The sequence below is a fragment of the Sander lucioperca genome, chromosome 8 (assembly GCF_008315115.2).
Source record: "Sander lucioperca isolate FBNREF2018 chromosome 8, SLUC_FBN_1.2, whole genome shotgun sequence".
Taxonomy (NCBI): Eukaryota; Metazoa; Chordata; class Actinopteri; order Perciformes; family Percidae; genus Sander; species Sander lucioperca.
The window spans coordinates 20,993,327-21,011,296 of NC_050180.1; the positions used below are offsets into that span (position 1 = coordinate 20,993,327).

The 17,970-nt window shown below is 39.7% G+C and overlaps 1 protein-coding gene across 7 annotated transcripts in view; it reads right to left on the reverse strand.

Annotated features, from left to right (window-relative positions):
• Positions 1-17,970, reverse strand: part of osbpl6 (oxysterol binding protein-like 6) — a 41,844-nt gene that overhangs the window by 15,523 nt on the left and 8,351 nt on the right. For 2 of the 7 annotated variants that reach the window (XM_031297111.2, XM_031297106.2), the window contains exons 3-9: positions 7,765-7,887; positions 7,392-7,445; positions 4,967-5,080; positions 4,703-4,873; positions 1,506-1,647; positions 1,221-1,324; positions 624-716 (exon numbers count right to left, since the gene is read on the reverse strand). In XM_031297111.2, the coding sequence (XP_031152971.1) occupies positions 624-716; positions 1,221-1,324; positions 1,506-1,647; positions 4,703-4,873; positions 4,967-5,080; positions 7,392-7,445; positions 7,765-7,887 (801 nt within the window). Of the gene's footprint in view, positions 1-623; positions 717-1,220; positions 1,325-1,505; positions 1,651-4,702; positions 4,874-4,966; positions 5,081-7,391; positions 7,446-7,764; positions 7,888-17,970 lie in introns of all 7 variants that reach the window. The other 5 variants (XM_031297110.2, XM_031297105.2, XM_031297107.2 and 2 more) reach the window with 4 other exon arrangements.

The following is a 17,970-nucleotide window of genomic DNA, read 5'->3' on the forward strand; positions in this document are numbered from 1 at the left end:
ATTCTCAGTCATGAAGGTCATTAGATATCAAGAACTATTAAATCAGAAGGCAGCTGGATGTGTTGTTTGGTCCTGGAGATGTGACAGAAGCTGCATTACTTTTGCTTTTTGAGATAAACAGCAAGTCCAGCTCTCTTTGTCTTGCTACATCTAGAAATCTCTACGGTAGACTATTGAGGAGCTTTTAGATTCTGTGATAGCAAATCTATTCATGAGAGAAAAATGGTTGGTTAAAAATAAAAGCAACCGTGTATGAAAGCACATTTAGCCTTTTCAGGAAGCACAAATGAATGTATTAGGCGAAATAAGGGAAAATTAGCAGAAACAGAAAAATAGTTACTCAAGCAATAAAACACAACATTAATGAGCGCCAGTTGTGGTGCAGATTGATTAAAGAACAAAAAAGAAAAGGGCAGAAAACGCTCTGTTGTGTATGTGTACTGTCAACAGTCTCCCCTCCTAAAAAATTAGGGTAGTCCCAGGAACATTTTTAATGACAAGGAGACTGCATACCTGAATGTGTTTAAGAGGCACTTAGTTTATGTATGTGTGTGTGTGTGTGTGTGTGTGTGTGTGTCTTTATTTGGCAGAGCAAAAATAAAAAAATAAAAAAAAAGAGGTACCTGAAGCTGGAATTTTGCGTCTTTGCCGACACTTTTTGTTCTCCATCTTCTGTTCAAGCGCTTTTCTTTCTTTGACATTTCTACACAATTGGTCTTTGTGGCACACGTGGATCAAAATTTTCAAAAGTGTGGTTAATAGGACAAACACATCACAAATGAAGCAAAAGCTAACAATCACATTTATTGCAGTGAAATGGAAAAACAAGACAAAATTCCCACAAATGAGTCGCAAACAAAACACTGAGGTAGATGGAACGTGTGTTGTTAAAAAAATAAATAAATAAATAAAAGCATTTCAACCAAAAACCATAATACCAAAACTTTAAATTTGATAAATACTGATCAGTTAGAGAAGCTGGCAGGTGGTCTGTGAGCACAGCTGAATCCTGTCTGTTTAGACAGGTAGTGATGGTGACTGCTGGCACACCTCCATCATTACACTCACACACATAAACCTCTAAATTAAACACTAACTAAATTGCTTTCTGTATCTGTGTGTGTGTGTGTGTGTGTGTGTGTGTGTGTGTGTGTGTGTGTGTGTGTGTGTGTGTGTGTGTGTTGCTGTGTGTGCATGCATGGCTGTGCATCTTTGTTTACCTGCATATCTATGAAATTGGGCGCTGACTGTGTCCTTTGTAGAATCTCCAAACTCTGCAGTAGCCGGCTCAGCTCAGTCAGGTTGGACTGGCATCGTGCGAGCTCTGAAAATAAAATTCACACCCACGAGCACACACAAACACATTCAGTGTTATGTGTCATGAAATGGTCATCAATCCTCCTCTCAGGGTTCAGAAGATTTACTGTAAGGCCTGAGGCATGATTTAATCTACTTCTTTATAAAATCTGATTTGTTCCCAGCATGAGGAAGAAAATTGCACTCACCCTCTGCGCACTTGTCCATCTCCTCTGATTCCTGCAGCCAAGCAACCACCTTGCTCTGGCCGTTACTGTAGGAGGCAGGCAGGCTGCTGTTGCTGTTGCTACTGGGGGCCACCGGCTGCCACGGCAAGCTGCTTGGCGTGGCCTGCTGAACGGTGATATGGGAACAGACACAGAGATGTGGTTGTTTTGTCTGTAATGTCAGAGTTTACTGCACTGTGTTAGGAGTGGTTCAGCTGGTTTTGATCATAGTATAGTGGCAGTGACATTGTGAAAAAGGGCATTTTCTGGATTCTGGAGTTTAAAAAGAAGATGCCAGAAACTAGTGAAAAATATCCATCACAATCCCTCAACATTTGAGAAGATGGAAGCAGCAAATATTTTATTTTTCTTAATAAATGCCTTAATCAAACCTGTTGTAATTTTCATTTTCTGTCAACTGACTGATCGTTTCAGGACTATTCTGGATGCAAAGACATCACTGGTGTTTAAATGGGTCCCTTCTACCATTCTGTATGAATCTTCTGGGCCCTTGAACAAGTCACTTGACCCACCTGGAACAGCTGCAGTGAATCTGTTCAGGAGCCAACAGTGTGGAACTGGTTGACCGTGGCTCTCAGGTAATGTGTAACTGTGAAAATGTGGTCTTTAAAATTTTTTAAAAATGTTAAAAAAAAAAACAACTAACTTAATAAACACAGCAGGTTGATTAAAAAATGAGGAATAACGTGCTGTAGTATCAGCTTTAAGGAGCATGCATGTACAAATGCTGCCATTCTGAGGGAGAGACCTTGAAAGCTCTTTAATGTAGCAGTTCATTCTGACTATAGGATTCTAGTCTCTTATTTAAGCTGTTCGTCTGGGAGAGTTCATCAGACTGCAGCCAGTTGCTCTGAATCCAGATCCTACTGATCACCTCTAATGGCCTGCATGAGGCACAGAGCCACACTCCCAGGAGAACCTGCTCTGGCTGCAACCTCACATTTACACACAGTTCAGACACATCAACAAGAACCAGGGTTTATTTCACACTAAACTGAGTCTGGACAGTCTGGACAAACAACCCGTTTTATTATCCTAATGATCTGTATACAATTACCTGTCCAATCAGGGTAACTGCATTGGGCAGATGTCTGTCTACACATTAAATGAAGCTCAGCGTAAGTTCATTCAGGAAGACTTCCATGCTTCACATTTCTCTCTCTCTTCCAACCTAATCAGCTGAATGTGGGCGTTTACTCTTTCAGTTAAACCAACCAGATTTTGCCACAATCTCGGTGAGCTATCGTGTTGTTGCATTCAAACTTTAAATCTGTTCTCCTCTCTGCTGCTGTCAGTTGTCATTTCAGACAAAATTGATGCAACCCTCCTCCACCCCATTCACCTCCAGTTTTAATCATTCCCAGCACCTAGGTTTTCTCCATCAGAAGCCCCTCTTCACATCATCCCTTCATCACCTCCACCAGTGTCTAGACTCCATCGGGGGAATATTCCTATATATCCACGGCCTCTATAGCCCTTATAATTTAACATTGCGATGGAGTCTAATCGCCAAAGACAAACATATCAACCTATTATGCACCATGTTCATTAAACTTATTTCACTCTAAGTGAAGTCTCTCCTGATTGAAATGCAATTAGTGTAGCAAATAGCCATATAATACAGGGAACAGATTAAGTCTATGGTTACAACAAGTGTTAAGATTACATTTAGTAAAACAGTGGCTTCCATACATGTAAACTGTGAAGAACTTTCAAGTTTTGTATTAAATTAAAACAGTATTTGTATAATAATGTAACTGTTAAATTGGGGTAATAAAAAGGACAGCATTACACACTACAAAGTTATCAGGGGGGTGATCCGGCAGAGGCAGACACAGTGTTGTCTGACCATTAAGTCTTCCTGTCGTTACTGTGAATGCTGAGTGAGATTTACTTCCTCTCTTCTGAATAATATTTTGGTACACTATCCCAGTTTCCAATCAAAACAGAACTAGGCGATCTCTCATTCCCCATGACATACCCTTCTTGAATAAGTAATTGCTCTCTGCTCAGAGCACAGAGAGAGAGAGACTGCTTTAAAGCTTGATACACAGTAGAAATATGAAAAAATGTTCAGGCTGCTTTGATTAGAGAGGTCCATATCAACATCAAATCTGTAACATTATGTTTTAGTTTTCAGCTGATCTCTGAAAAGAAAATTCATCAGCAATAATTCTGATAATTAATAATTTAAAAATATTTTTCAAGCACAAATGTCAAATAGTGTCCTTTTCCAGTTTCTCAAATGTAAGGATTTGTTGCTTTTCTTTGTTTTATATCATTTCAAATGAAATCTCTTTGGACAGTAAGTCTGACAAAACAAGACATTTGAAGGGCCTGCATAGACATTTTTCACTATTTTCTTACATTCTATAAACCAGAGGATTATGATTTATGGAGAAAATAATCAATTAATTGGTGGGAGGGCATCTATGCTACAAGTACCATCACTCCAAAGGGACTCTGTTTCATTGTTTGTGGGACTGTAATAAAATTAAAGACTTCTGGAAGGAGGTAGCACAAATTATATTTCAAATAGTGTCTGTTAGGCTGCCTCTCCACCCCAAAGTATTTATCCTGGGATTGTATCCATCTGATCCGAACTTAAAAAAAGGGATAAAAGTACTTATAGATATGTGTTTACTGCAAGCCAAACGGTTGATTTCTCTTGCTTGGAAGGATGTGAATAGGCCTAGTATTGGTCGGTGGCTTAGAGAAATGTCTTCTTGCCAAACAATGGAAAGAATAACGTATATGGTTAAGGATAGAGAAGATACTTTCAAACAGGTTTGGGGACCATTTTTGAACTTTGTTGAACAAAATTATGTGGGTGATATTCTGGCAAATGAGGGGAATTCTGAGTAATTTAGTATTTTTCATGCAGGAGTGAGATGTTTATATTGGCTTGTGACACTGTTTGATTGGTTAGATGCTCCAGATATATCTTACAAGAAGGAATCAGACCACGGTGAAAGGTAATTCTTTTATATAAAAGGTGTTGTATTTGTATTTTTACTCTGTTGCTGTGATTGCTCTCTGTAGTTTGGTTTTTGCTTCTATTGTTTTTCAGGGTTTGTCTATGTTTATGCATGTCTTGGTTAAAATGAAACTCAATAAACACATTGTTTAAAAAAAAAAAAATTGGTGGGAGGGCTCACCTTGGCTTCACGTACCACACTTGAGGCAGGTTGGGGGGACTCCACGGCAGTTGGGGGAGGAAACGTTCGCATGGTGGCCTCCCGGGGAGATCGCACAATCTCGTTCTGTCGGTAAAGCCGGTGATGACGCAACTTGGACACCCAGGCATCAAAGATGTCTTGAGATTTGACCTAAAGAGGAAAACAGCATTCACCTCTGTCGTCCACTGACTTCCTGTTTATTGACGTTGAAATGACAATATTGACTCGTCCCATCAGTGTTACCTTCAGGTGATAGATATGCTCCTCAGTGTCCAGGTCGATGCGACGGGCTCTCTTCTTGATGGACATGACTGAGAGGCCGACGTCGATGCTGCCATGAAGTTTGCCTTTCTGGATCTAAGGCAAGTGATAGATATATGTGTCAAGGTTTACAGTTAGTCAAATCATTTATAATTTTTGTGCACAACATTTTATTTTCTTCATCGTAACCCTAATTACATTTACAACAAATTTCTTTCACACCATTAAGTCCACCATGGTGTCAGTCTGCAGACCTTTATCGGGTAAAATTAGTTAAGCCAAACAGACAAAGCTAAAAAGATGAGTTGATTGATTAATCTACAAAAAAAAAAAAAAAAAGCAGAAATGACATCATCTGCTGATTCTGACAACTGAACTGTAAAGACTTGCTGCTTTGCTTTGCCTTATATGATAGTAAATTAACATGTTTGGGACTGGGTTGGACTGTTGGTTGGACAAAGCATGTGAAGATGTGTCTTTGGGCATTAGGATTTATTCTTTTTTGGGGCATTTTCCCCTTTATTGGATAGTTGACAGTAGAGAGTAGAGGTCGACCGATGAATCGGCCGATTTTTGACTTTTTTTTTTTTTTTTACATAATCGGCATCGGCCAATATCAAGCCGATTAATAAGCAGGCGCATCTGCGGGCAGCCTAGTGTTAAAAACATGAATAGGCGACATTTTTTACAGTGCGCCCAGACCAGCTGCCTCCAGCCCCTCCCTTCGTGAATTCTTGCGCAGTGTGTCTCGCACAGTCACTTCAGGTTCAGACGCTACCGTTAGTAGTAGCATGTTGCTGGTGTTCTTGCCTTGGGATTAACTGTACTAATAAAACCGTACAAAACACCGCGGCCACACCGCTGTGGAAGCTCCCCGAATGTCATTTATCAGAGTCTGGTTGCTACCCCCTGTCCGTGGCAGTCTCATCCACTCCTATAACGGAGCTAACTGGAGCTAACCGCTAACGGAGCTAATCGTTGCTAACAGAGTCTTCAGTCCTCCGTGCCTGTATCCATTAACTGCATCTATGGACTCGAGCACGAATAAAACCCTTAATTTTATTAAATTGGCTGGATGAGTTTTAAATTACAACTAAGAGTTGTTTGAATGACAGAAATCTGGAAATCAACAGGACATGTAGGCTAACAGTAGGATCCCCAAAACACAGATAAAACACTTCAACAAATGAACAATGATCTAACAAGCAAGGTGAACAAGAACTGACTTTAGATAGCCCTAGTCTGATGTGATTCAACAGGAGTTAGGAGGAAATAGTGTTGAGATTAATTAATCACTTTCTGTGAAGCAGATTTGTATTCTCAGAAGTTTAATAGGCCTAAATGCTGTTAAGTGCACTAAACTTTATTTTTTCATTGAAAGGTTTATTTGACAAAGTTTATTTTCTTCTTACCTGTTTCGTTTATTTAATATATTTTTCATACATTATACAATATAGGCTACAGTATGTTTTTACATTATACATTTTTAATTGAAGTAGCCTATACAGTGTAGATTGGTGAAGTGTTCAATAAATGTTTTTGTTGAGAAATTCTGTGTATATTAGCGTTACATTTTATCTTTCAAATAGAGGTTTAAAAACAAGCACATATCAGCCAAATATCGGCCAAAATAAATCGGCAGCATTAATCGGCCATCGGCTGACCCTGATTTCTAAAGATCGGCATCGGCATCGGCCAGAGAAAAACTATATCGGTCGACCTCTAGTAGAGAGGGCAAACAGGAAACAAGGGGAGAAAAAGGGAGGTATGGCATTCGTTTATCAGCACAAAGGATGTGATAAAAACAAAAGTATATAACAACAAACATGGATTGTGAAGGAAATGTAAGCTTATAATAAAACCTCCCCTGTAGGATTTACAATGTATATACTACGGATATTTGTTACCTTAACATAAAACTTGCAACAAAGATCCCCAGGTGGAAATGAACCGGAGAACGTTGCCGGTATAATAGCCCAAATGATTAATCAACTATTCAAAGGAAATAATCAGCAAATGTAATCAATGGAAATAACGGATAGTTGCAGCCCTACAAACACTGATGGTGGCGGAGCTTCCATGCAAGGCACTGGCCTGCTATCGGGAGCAACTTGGGGTTCAGTGTCTCCCTTAAGGACACTTCGACATGCGGACAGGATAGCTGGGGATTGAACCGCCAACCTTGTGGTTAAAGGACGACCTGCCCTACATCTTGCCACAGCCACCCCATTTCAAATTTGTCCATAAAATTCTAGCTTTCTTGCAAAGTAAAAAAAAAAGCTGAAAATACATTGAACATCATGACCCGTGTTGCAAATGTTTCTGCTGACTCATTGCCAAGCCAAGCTGATGTCAGGCCAGGCTGCCCTGTTTTTTCAGCCTGCGGGTTAAAGTCAGGGTTACTTACATCAATGGGGGACTTGGAGTACTTCAGGATACCGTTGTCCAGAACAAAAAAACGCTGCAGAGAATATAAGCATACAAATAATGTGCTGGTTAAAGAACAGGAAGGGCAGACATTGAAAACATATCACATTGTTTATATTATGGATTCAATACAAAAGTCGTCTACCATTTATTCTCTGATAATTATCTGTAGGCCCTGTGTGTTCTCTGGGGTTGTGATTTTAAATATGCTGACAACAGGGACTGGTTTCCACTGTTATTCAAGTGTTTTAAGAAAACAGTTAGGATGATGCTGAAGGTGGTTTAAAGGAAATATCACTTGTGTTTATCCACCAACCAAAGCTTCTGTGTTTTGCTTTGCCTGTGGATCTTACCTTGTGCCAGCCTTTCAGGGGCCATTTCCGCTTCTTCAACATAAAACCCTCATGTTTATCGGGCCTCTGGACGTTGCTTTGGCCAATTTTCAGCCCCTCAATGATCTCCCAGCTGTCTGCCTCCTAGGAGAGGAATAAAAAGACAACACGTTGTCAGAACTGATCAACTTGCTCCTCTAGAATAAGAAGAAAACAGGAGATACACTTGCTGTAATAAAAAGCAAAGATGCTCCTGTCATGCCCATAGTCCAGCTAGACAGCAGAGAAAAACCACAGGAATACACTTAACACTTCTTTATTCTTCTCCCCCTGCACCACACATTTAAAGAAATACTGCCCCATTCAAATTCCTCCTGCTCTCTCAGCATTTCCACTCCGTTAGCTTTCTCCTGACTATGCTCTTCCTGCTGCAAGTGGGTCTGTAAATCAAAGTGAAACCATCACCATCCTGCTGTACTGGCCTGACACGATCCATTCAGCGTCTTTCACAAGTTATTTTGTGTGAAAGTCCAAACATATTTAACCGACATGTTTACCTTCCCTGTACGTATCTCATCTACTTTTATCTTAGTGCTGTCCCACCGTAATTAATTAGTCAACTAATTGGTTGTTAGTGTTCTTGGTTTGTTTTGTATGGTATTAATTTACTATGACCTTGTTTTCTACGTTCTTAGATAACACGTTTTTTTTTAATAATATTAATTAGCAGAAATTGTGTTTTGTATGGTCTTGATGAACTAAAATTAGTTTTGTATGGTCTTGGTTTACCCAAAATGGTTAGACTTTACTTTAAGTCCCCCTGTTTAGCATTTATAAGCAGTATATTAACATTTAATAAATGGTTTATAACACACTGTAATGTAGTGTTAAGCAGACATTAGTCTTTATTAATGTATTTGTCAACAACTACAACTCCTCCTGTGGGCACCCATAAGCGGAGGCGTGTGTACAGATAATGAATGACAAAATGTACTTTATAGAAGTTTTAATTGTTGACAAATATCTTTCATTAATAAATACTTAAACATGTCCTTATAGCTGTGTGCAACTACATTATAGTTATACTACTACTGTTAATGGCTTCGATTGGGAAGGACTCAATTAGAAAAAGGTGATGTCACGTACTTAGCAACATTTTAGTGAAAATCTAATTTAATGAAAACACAGTGCTGATGAAGCATTAGCTGATTTTGAGTGTTACATTCTTCTTCTTTTTTAAAAGAACAATTTAGGATGTTTCTCCACCAAACTTTAACTTTGACTATTGCTTATTTGTTCATTAATATTTAATGTAATAGAGACATTTATTTTCAGTGGCTTAAAACAAGCCGTAAGGAACAGGCCTGTAACTGTATTTAGTTGTGTGTTTAACATGTAGCTGGAGAAAGCAACTGTGATATTAATGGAGCATCAAGAGTCAAGAAACAGGATTAGGTTGAAACCCAGTATATGGCTGGACTGCGTATGGTCAATGTGCTTGACAATACATTGTGGCCAAACTGCTACAGTCAGCGGTAGTGTCTACAATGTGATTTTTTTTGGGATATTACATGTTTATCTGTAGTGGCCCAGTCATATTTGTTCTTAAAGTGTACTGAAGTAGCATATCATATGACATTGTGTAATTAATGTTACTTAAACAGACCAGACATAGGTTGCAACACATGACAATTATGAACCACAACCTCAAATGATGGTTTTGAGGAGCAGCAGCATGTATTAATGGACAAACTAAAACTTACACTGTACATTTACTATAACCTGACAACTTTACTGTTTATTTCTTCTCTGATCGACAACAGCTGTCTGCTCTGATCGGCCCACGCTGTTCAGTGAGGCAACGATGTTAAAACGGAAAGTAAAACTGAAGTTCCACTGGCATCGTTTCCTCGTGCTACTTTCAGATAGTTATATTTTAAAGATGATTTCACCCGCACCCGCACCCGCACGCGCACGCGCACACGCACACGCACACACACACACACACACACACACGCACACACACACAATCCAAGCCTAGTAGGCCATTTCAGTGGGCTCCCCAGCATTGCTGAAGTCCTAATACTAATACTCTTTCTGCAATATGGTCCACAACTGCATTAACATTGTGTATTCTCTGTAGCAATATTTCAACGTGACATGAAGTCATCTATTTTTGGGCAGCTATCCATCAGATTAAGTAAGATATTAATAAAGTGGAATGCATCTAAATGTAATATTGGTGAAGTAGGTCAAATTTTTAATTTCTTACTTGAATCAGGCTTTAATTTAACATGCATAAGCATTTCCGGAAAACCAAATAACTTTACTGCTCAGTGTGATGTTGCGACCTTCGAGACAGCTCGTTGGTTGTGAGTTGCGACACCTGACCTTGGCTTGCAAGACATTTAACAAAAGGAGACAACAGCTTGTTTAATCTAATGACCAGGCGAACAGATCTGTTTCGTAATGAGGTCATGTTTCTGTGACGACAGCCCCTCCCTCCAGTGGCCCTGTGCAACTGAGGAAGTGGAGGAGCTCAGCTTCATAAGCAAAATGTACATCACCCTTCAAAGCAATCATATTGTAAAAGGTAGCAGTCTACTCATTACAATTAGGTCATTATCACTTGACGGCTCAACTGTATCATGTGAAATGATGATATGATGAATGATACATCAACGCTTCTGTATTTAGACCATAACAGCGTTACACATGACTTGCACTCTCCCTTTTTAGGCAATAACAAGAAGCAGTCTGTGAAAACCCTTCAGACAAACTTCCTGTGTGTTATCTGCGGCATTACAAACAGACTTTCAACTGGCTCTAAATTGATAAATCAATACTACACTAAATAAAGAATAGCTTGCGCTGCAGATATTGCAATTCAATGCACTATCCTGGGCATCGTTTTAAGATTCGAACCATTAACAATATAAATCAACAGATTCCTCATGAGGAACCGTCCACTCAACCTCTGGCTCCACGTAAATACCAAAGTATATGCCAACTATCAGTTTATATGGAAATTACTGCTACAGTCAGAGGATTTGCTTTTGTTATTTGACCCTGGAAACAGAACTGAATTAAGCCAAAGTGATTTCCTATACTCTGCTCACATTCATTGATCTCACTGCAGAATAATTTAAAGCTGAATGAGCCTGTCCCTCTTTGTAAGTTTACCCCTTCAATGAAGGATCTTGTGGCAGACTCAGTTAGAGGATGTCTGCTTTTCTATGTCAAGATTTTAACAGGTTTGCTCCATGAGCTTGTTCGTTTAATACTGTATAACTTTGACTTGATTATGCTTTTTGCCTTTGTTTGTTTCTTTTCCGTGTCTCCCTTGAAAAAGACTAATATCAGTTGAACGACAATGTTAGGGTAGATGAACGGAAAACAGTCAAATTACTTTTATAATCCCAATCATTAACTAAATCAATCCTGTGTCAGTCTTCTGGTACCCACCACCTACAGTGACACTGTAGCACAGTAGACTTTTTAATGCTGCAATGAATCAAACTATTACAGTTAAGGTCTCCCTGAGCAGGAGAAAGGACAAACACTCTTTGGGGACACCTTAGGCTAAATCAGCACTATAAATATCAGTACAACAGCCCAGTTCTGATGAAGTGAAGTTTCTCTCACACATCTGCTTCTCCCGCAGACACTAATCTACGTGTAGAGTAACGGTCTCCACTGCTGCTGACTGCTGAAATACTGTATGACTAACTTTTCTTAAGTGCTAAACACAATACAATCAAATTTAAATTAAAAATATTCTCCAATTTCAGTTCAATGTCCTACCTTACCGTAGTGTACTCAGAGTGCAATAAACATAATGATGTAATAACAAGAGAGGCACAAAATAATAAAACAGACACATTGTCTAATCTTTCATGGGAGTAACTGCAATCATTTTTATTATACTGTATGTTGTTATCTTAAGATGACAAGTTAAAGGGACTGTACAGAAAAAAACAGCAGGCTGGAATTGCCTCCATGCAGATCTCAAAGACCATTCCCCAATATGTAAAATACTAGGGGTGGGAATCTTTTACCATCTCACGATTCAATTCGATTCCGATTCTTGAGGCCACGATTCGATTCAAAATCGATTTTCGATTCAAAAAGATTTTCGATTCAAAACGATTCGATTTTATCCATAATGATTTCTAATCGGGTTTCTGATCATAATCTACTCTCATCTGCTTTGCTATACAGAATGACAAACGGAGACATTAAAGTGTCTTTTTCACATTTATTAAGTTCAATTCTCAGGGAAGTGCCTTTTATCAAAAACATTGTCTGGTTCTCAATTGCTACTCATTAGTAGCTAGCTATAAAATAAGTTGGAACAAAAATAAAGTGCTTCTTCATAATACAAAATGGTTGAAAATAGATGCATTTCCCAGGAAAGTTGCAGTTTACCACAAATATCATGTAGAACATAACCGGTGAAGACAAAAAAACATCTATATTTCTCAGTCAGACTCAGTAACTTAAAGAATAACAAGTTATGAAAATAAAGTGCTTCTTTCAAAATGAAAAATAGTACCCCTAAGCTACCTGTCTCTGAAATGTTCACATGTTAGTGCCACTCTGGTCGTTTCGGTTAGGGCACTGGCGACCTTTCTTTTAGTCTCATTGTAAAGCTGTGGCACAGCTGTCTCAGTGAAAAACTTGCGGGACGGTATGGTGTACCTCGGCTCTGCTGTCTGTAACATGCAGACGAACCCCTCGTTCTCCACCACACTGTAAGGCCTTAGGTCTTTGGCGATGAAGCAGGCGATAGACCGAGTTATTTTTTTTGCCCTCTCGGAGTTGGCAGGAAGTTTCGTGAAGCACTGCAGTGTGCCTTGGTCTGCAGCTGGCGGCTGCTCTGTGTCGCTGAGCTCCGGGTGATGCCTATTAATATGAGCCCGCGCATTTGTTGTGCTGCCGAAGTACTTGGTCTTCGTTTTGCAAAGCTTGCACACTGTGTGTGTCATGTCCAGCGCAGTGCTTCCAGGCATTCGGTAAAAACCGAAATTACGCCAAACTTTAGCTTTAAGTGAAGACGGGGCTGGTTGGATCTCCCTCTCATCCATATTTGCTTCCTCTTTGTTCTAGTGATTTACCGCTCACGTTCAAAAACCGGCTGCGTGGTGACGTCCGGACGTCCCGGATAGGCTAGTTACAAAAATGGAGGCGAACAGCCAGCTGATTTTATTTATTTATTAAATCGATTCTTGGACATTTCAGAAGTTTTTTATGGCCACATGCACTAACATGTGGAATAACGTGCGACCGGACCGGCTATCAAAACAAAGAACAGAGAAGCTCGGACTACAACACACACAGAGGGAGTGTGACTACATTCTCTGCTCAGGACGCCATTACTCTACTATATCTTTATATCTTTTATGCTGCTATATTAATGACTCTCCTGGATGAGTCCAGTACGGCCCCTTTAAGGATCTGGTTATCTCAGGATAACAGGCTTGTGTTCTTATGTTAATGTCATCTTGTTGTCTCGGGAAAACAACAGCTTGTTTTTGGAAGTATGTACAGTATAGGCTGCCTCAGTATTTCAGGACTGTTTAACTCTTGTTACCCCTTGGGTAAATGTCGATCTTAGGGGGACTGCCTTCCACTACTTTGTAATTAATTCCATTTGTAAGGTGCAAACGATTTTAAAACTTGAATGTCTCATCCCACTGGTCAATTTTAAACTATTAACTTTTATTAATCTATTTAGTGACATATGTGATTGTCTCTGGTGCTGTATGCGCTATTGTTGTGTCTGGCTATGTTTGTTTTTCTTGTACTAAGGTCTCTCTTGCAAATGAGAACTTGATCTAAATGAGATAACCTGATTATGAAGGTGGATGATGGGTAGGTGGGGTGAGTGACAGCAGGTGAAGGTAGTGGAGAGGTGGAGCTCTTCTGTGAGTGTTTAAATTGATAAATCTCTAAATAATCTCTTAACATTTTAGATGACCCTTCAATCTTAAAAGTTAAGACATTTCAAGTCTTTTCACTGTATGTGTGTGTGTGTGTGTGTGTGTGTGTGTGTGTTTTTCAAGCTAAAAGCTATTTTACAACTAGCCTTATCACTATGTAGCTGTGTGTGCTCTACAAAATATCTAAATAATTTAAATTGTAATGTACCGTATGTGGTCTCCTGTTGTACTTGTGTAGGAATATACTCTACTCCTAGACAGAATAACTGTACCGTAATTTGTTTCCACCTTGTCTTCCACAATCACCACTGGACACTGATATTTCAGCAACTAATAATCACAGAGGAATTGTTCTGAGGATGGATTTAACTGCAGTGTCTGGCTGGCTCAGCAGTAAAGCTTAGAGTAGGAGGGTGGGCTGCCCCATGGATGAGAAGCTAACACCCTGAGAGACTGCGTATAAGCACAGTCTCATGCTCTGTGTAAACCCCACAGATTCAGTTACACATAGGGTTGGGTATTGTTTTTTTTTTCCCGATACCGGTGCTAAAGTGGTACTTTTAAAACGGTGCTGGTGCCTAAACGGTGCCTGAACCGATACTTTTTAAGAAAGTAAAAAAAAAAGAAAGGTACTAAACTACAGTCAGTGACATTAAAGAAAGGCTTGTTTATTGCTAAGGCCATATGGTCAAAATGAAATAATTTAATAATATAGTAATAACTATAACTTATAACAATAACGTACTTCACTAGTAAATTGCTGTTGAATGACAAAAACAACCACCAGATGGGAAAAGGGCATTTAACAATTACTTGTTAGGCTACTAGTTTCAAGTGTGTTGTTTTTCCGACAACGGCAGCTGCAGACTGTTAACGTCCCGCTGTTGGAATCCTCTACAGGGAAATACAGTCACACTTTACACTGTTTAGCTGTCAGCATTTTAACCATGTTTAATACAGCTGCTAGCTAACTGTAGGCTACATTAGCTGCTGTCGAGTGTAGTGTTAACTAGCATCACGTACAGCGATGCAGAACTGTTGCCTCTAATGTCCGTTTTCGGAGCATCAGAGAGCAGCGCAGGCATATCAGTGACACCGGAATGAGGCACCGAAATCCACGTTGCTATTCGGTCCGGTAGATACTGGTCGTTAAGGCACCGGTGCCGTATTAGTACTGGGTCTCAGTATCCAACCCTAGTTACACACCTACAGTCCACATGTGTGACCTGCTGACTTATAGGAGAGATACTGAGGATGATTCAGTAAAAACAGCTTTGGATAACTGAGGACGAGGAGGGGAACTCTAAATGTGTTGAGTCATTTACTGAAACACCAAAGGTCATTCTAGACCTTGGAAACTTTATATTAGGCATGGGCCGGTATGAGAGTCTGACGGTATGATAACCTTCACAAAAAAAAAAATCACAGTTTCACGGTAATTACAGCTATAAATGTATTATTTTTTTTAAATGTCTGGGTAAAAAACAACAACTTTTTTCCCCATTGAACACAATGTATTTTATTTTTAAACACACTGGACACTGGCAGGGAGAGGGATTTCTAAACTGCACTTTCTGTCCTAGACTCATAAAAAACAGCTCATACCATACAGTTTAGTGGTCAAGGTCCACTCACTAGCTTTAGGACATTGGGTTGAATTTTTGTCCAATGTCATGTCAAACCAGCACATTAGACATTGTGATAACCTTGCAATAGAATAAAGAAAGACAGGAGAGGGAAGATACTGTTTTATGCAGTTGCAGTGCAAGTGCTCTATCATTCTTTCATCTACAGTAACATCAGTATGTTCTGGTCATTACCATGAAAACAGCCACTACACTTAGAGCAACTGATCACCATGGATTCCTCCATTCTCAAATATTAAAAGGGACCTTTCTTAAATATTAGCTGAAAAACTGCATGTGATTCCATCTATTCCTCCTACTATCTCCAAGCCAAAAACATCTTATCTAACCAGGAAATGACAAGCGGCAAGAGATAAAAAATGGATAGTTGCAGCGACATCCTGAATCAATGTGAAATGTCTCGATCCACAAACTCTAAGTGTGTGTCTGAGAGAGAGTCTGTGCTTACTGCAGGTGGTGCCTTTAATTGCTCTCATGAGGGTCTCCAGAGTGAACAGTAGTCATCAGCAGAGGGGAAAGTGACATGTATTGATTAGAAAATGGGGGCTGGATCTCATTAAGGCTTTCCCTCAACAAAATGCCCCGCTTTCATTTTTCCTCAAAAACTGATGCCCAGCCAAGCTAGCTAAGGTCTTTTCTCAGCGTCTACTGTGCTTCCTCAGGATGTCCCTGGGAAAGATGTACTTTACTGTACATTCTATACAGCGCTCCACTGAGACAATATCGTTAAAAACTCCCTTCTCAGGACACGCTAAGCAGACAGTGACTCGTCCATCTTTCACCAACATGTAGGGCTAACAATTGAAACTTGTTTCTTGAATCTTGTCCTGATCTAAGACGGGTGAGGCAGGCAGGTGTGGGTAGAGGGCAACAGTCCTCTACAGCTTCGTAGAACACTGCATTCATCAACCTACACCAACTTTCAAGCGATCTAATCAAATCAAAAGAATCCCAACTAAACCCTTCTACCCATACTCAGTTTCATGAGGAAGTATGTCACATTATCGAGGATAGACACTTTACTTCTATTTTGCTGTGACTTTAAAGTAAGTGTCTCTTGAAATGTACTTAGAAATATGCAGGAGACATATGTTCTTTATTTCCTTGTACATTTTTAATGAATGTGGCCTAAAACCCTGAGACAGCTGAGTTGAATACAAGAGGATTTGTAACTGTGTTTCTGAACGATGAACATGGCTCTGTAGTTGATACATCAAATGTCTGGATCGTCCACAGGTACATCGCTGCATCACTTAGCGAACACTGCTACATCATAACACAAAACAGCTGCAACAATCAAGAACTAATTCCCAATTAAATTCATGATGTGCTGCTGATTCCTTTAATGCGTCGCTTACTATCTTGAGGCCCTGATCAAGCAGGTGGTGCAAAATTGAAGGGAATCTACTTACAGTAACTGCTATCTTAGCGGCTGCCTCTTTGGATAGTACCTGACTTCATTAAACAATTTTTTCAAAAAGAGATGAATAAAAAAATAGAAGTGCTTGTAGATAACCTTGCTCATAGGTTTGTTAAGCTGGCTTTCAGATTATGGAGCGTCTGGGAAATGACATGCTGAACCCTTTCACCCATGAAGGCCTTGTTATCAAAAGAAAGTAGTGGTATGAAAGAAAGGAACAATGAACAGAAGGGTTAACTGTCTGCCTCATCAAGAAGCAGGCCTTCGACTGTGCGCTCCTAACAGGCCCCATTGCTCAAACCAACTCCCTTTTCTCTCAGAAAGCCCATCTCCCGCGAACACAAGCTGGACTCCCACACAGCATGCCAATGCGTACCACATGTTCAGTGGAGCACCAAGCCTCCACATGTCCCTCATGAAATATTCATCACCCAATGCCGACGGAAAAGCTGTGATGTAAGAGATTCCAGCTTCGGTGTCCGGTTTCTGCGTGGCCACAGTGACACAGCAGCTCAGTGAGGTAAGGATGGCTGTGGGCTTCAGATGGTTTACTGCACGGGTTAAGTTTAAGCACTTGTCCTATAAACTGTGAAATAAGAGTGTATCTCATTGTTTACAATGGATGGTTTTTACTTACTAACCAGGGAATTAGGGCTGCTATATTTTAGCTGAATAGTCACAAAACTTTGTAGCCTTGTAGTCGATTAGCATTTTTTCTAATGGACTTTAAACAGGGAATTAACTATTAATCATTAGTCAGTATCAGAGAAGATTGTTCTGTATGCCTGAATTCATCTGCAGAGGGGAAATTGAGAAACAATTTGACAGATTTAACTTATCAATTAGTCAAAGGAATCCTATGACTCTTAAACAGGAAAGACACTGTACGGATTAAACCAGATTTTAACCCTGAATTAGTAGAATCAGGCTAAATATCTTGCAGATTGGTTGTTGTTTGGTGTTCAGTTTGAATGGGGGTCTGATTAAATGCATAAGCGATCAATAATCTGGTTGTTGGACGACTGGATGGATCTCTGGCATGTCATTTTGGAGTACTATTGGTTACTGTGGCTACTGTAGTCTTGGGTGAGACTGTGTTGTAATGGAAATAAAACTGAACTTCACTGCAGAAAGATAATGTGTGCATGTGCTAAGCCATCTGTCAATATTTGTCCATTTTCTCCCTGCTAGAATTTCATGAAGTAATGCTGCCTTTCTG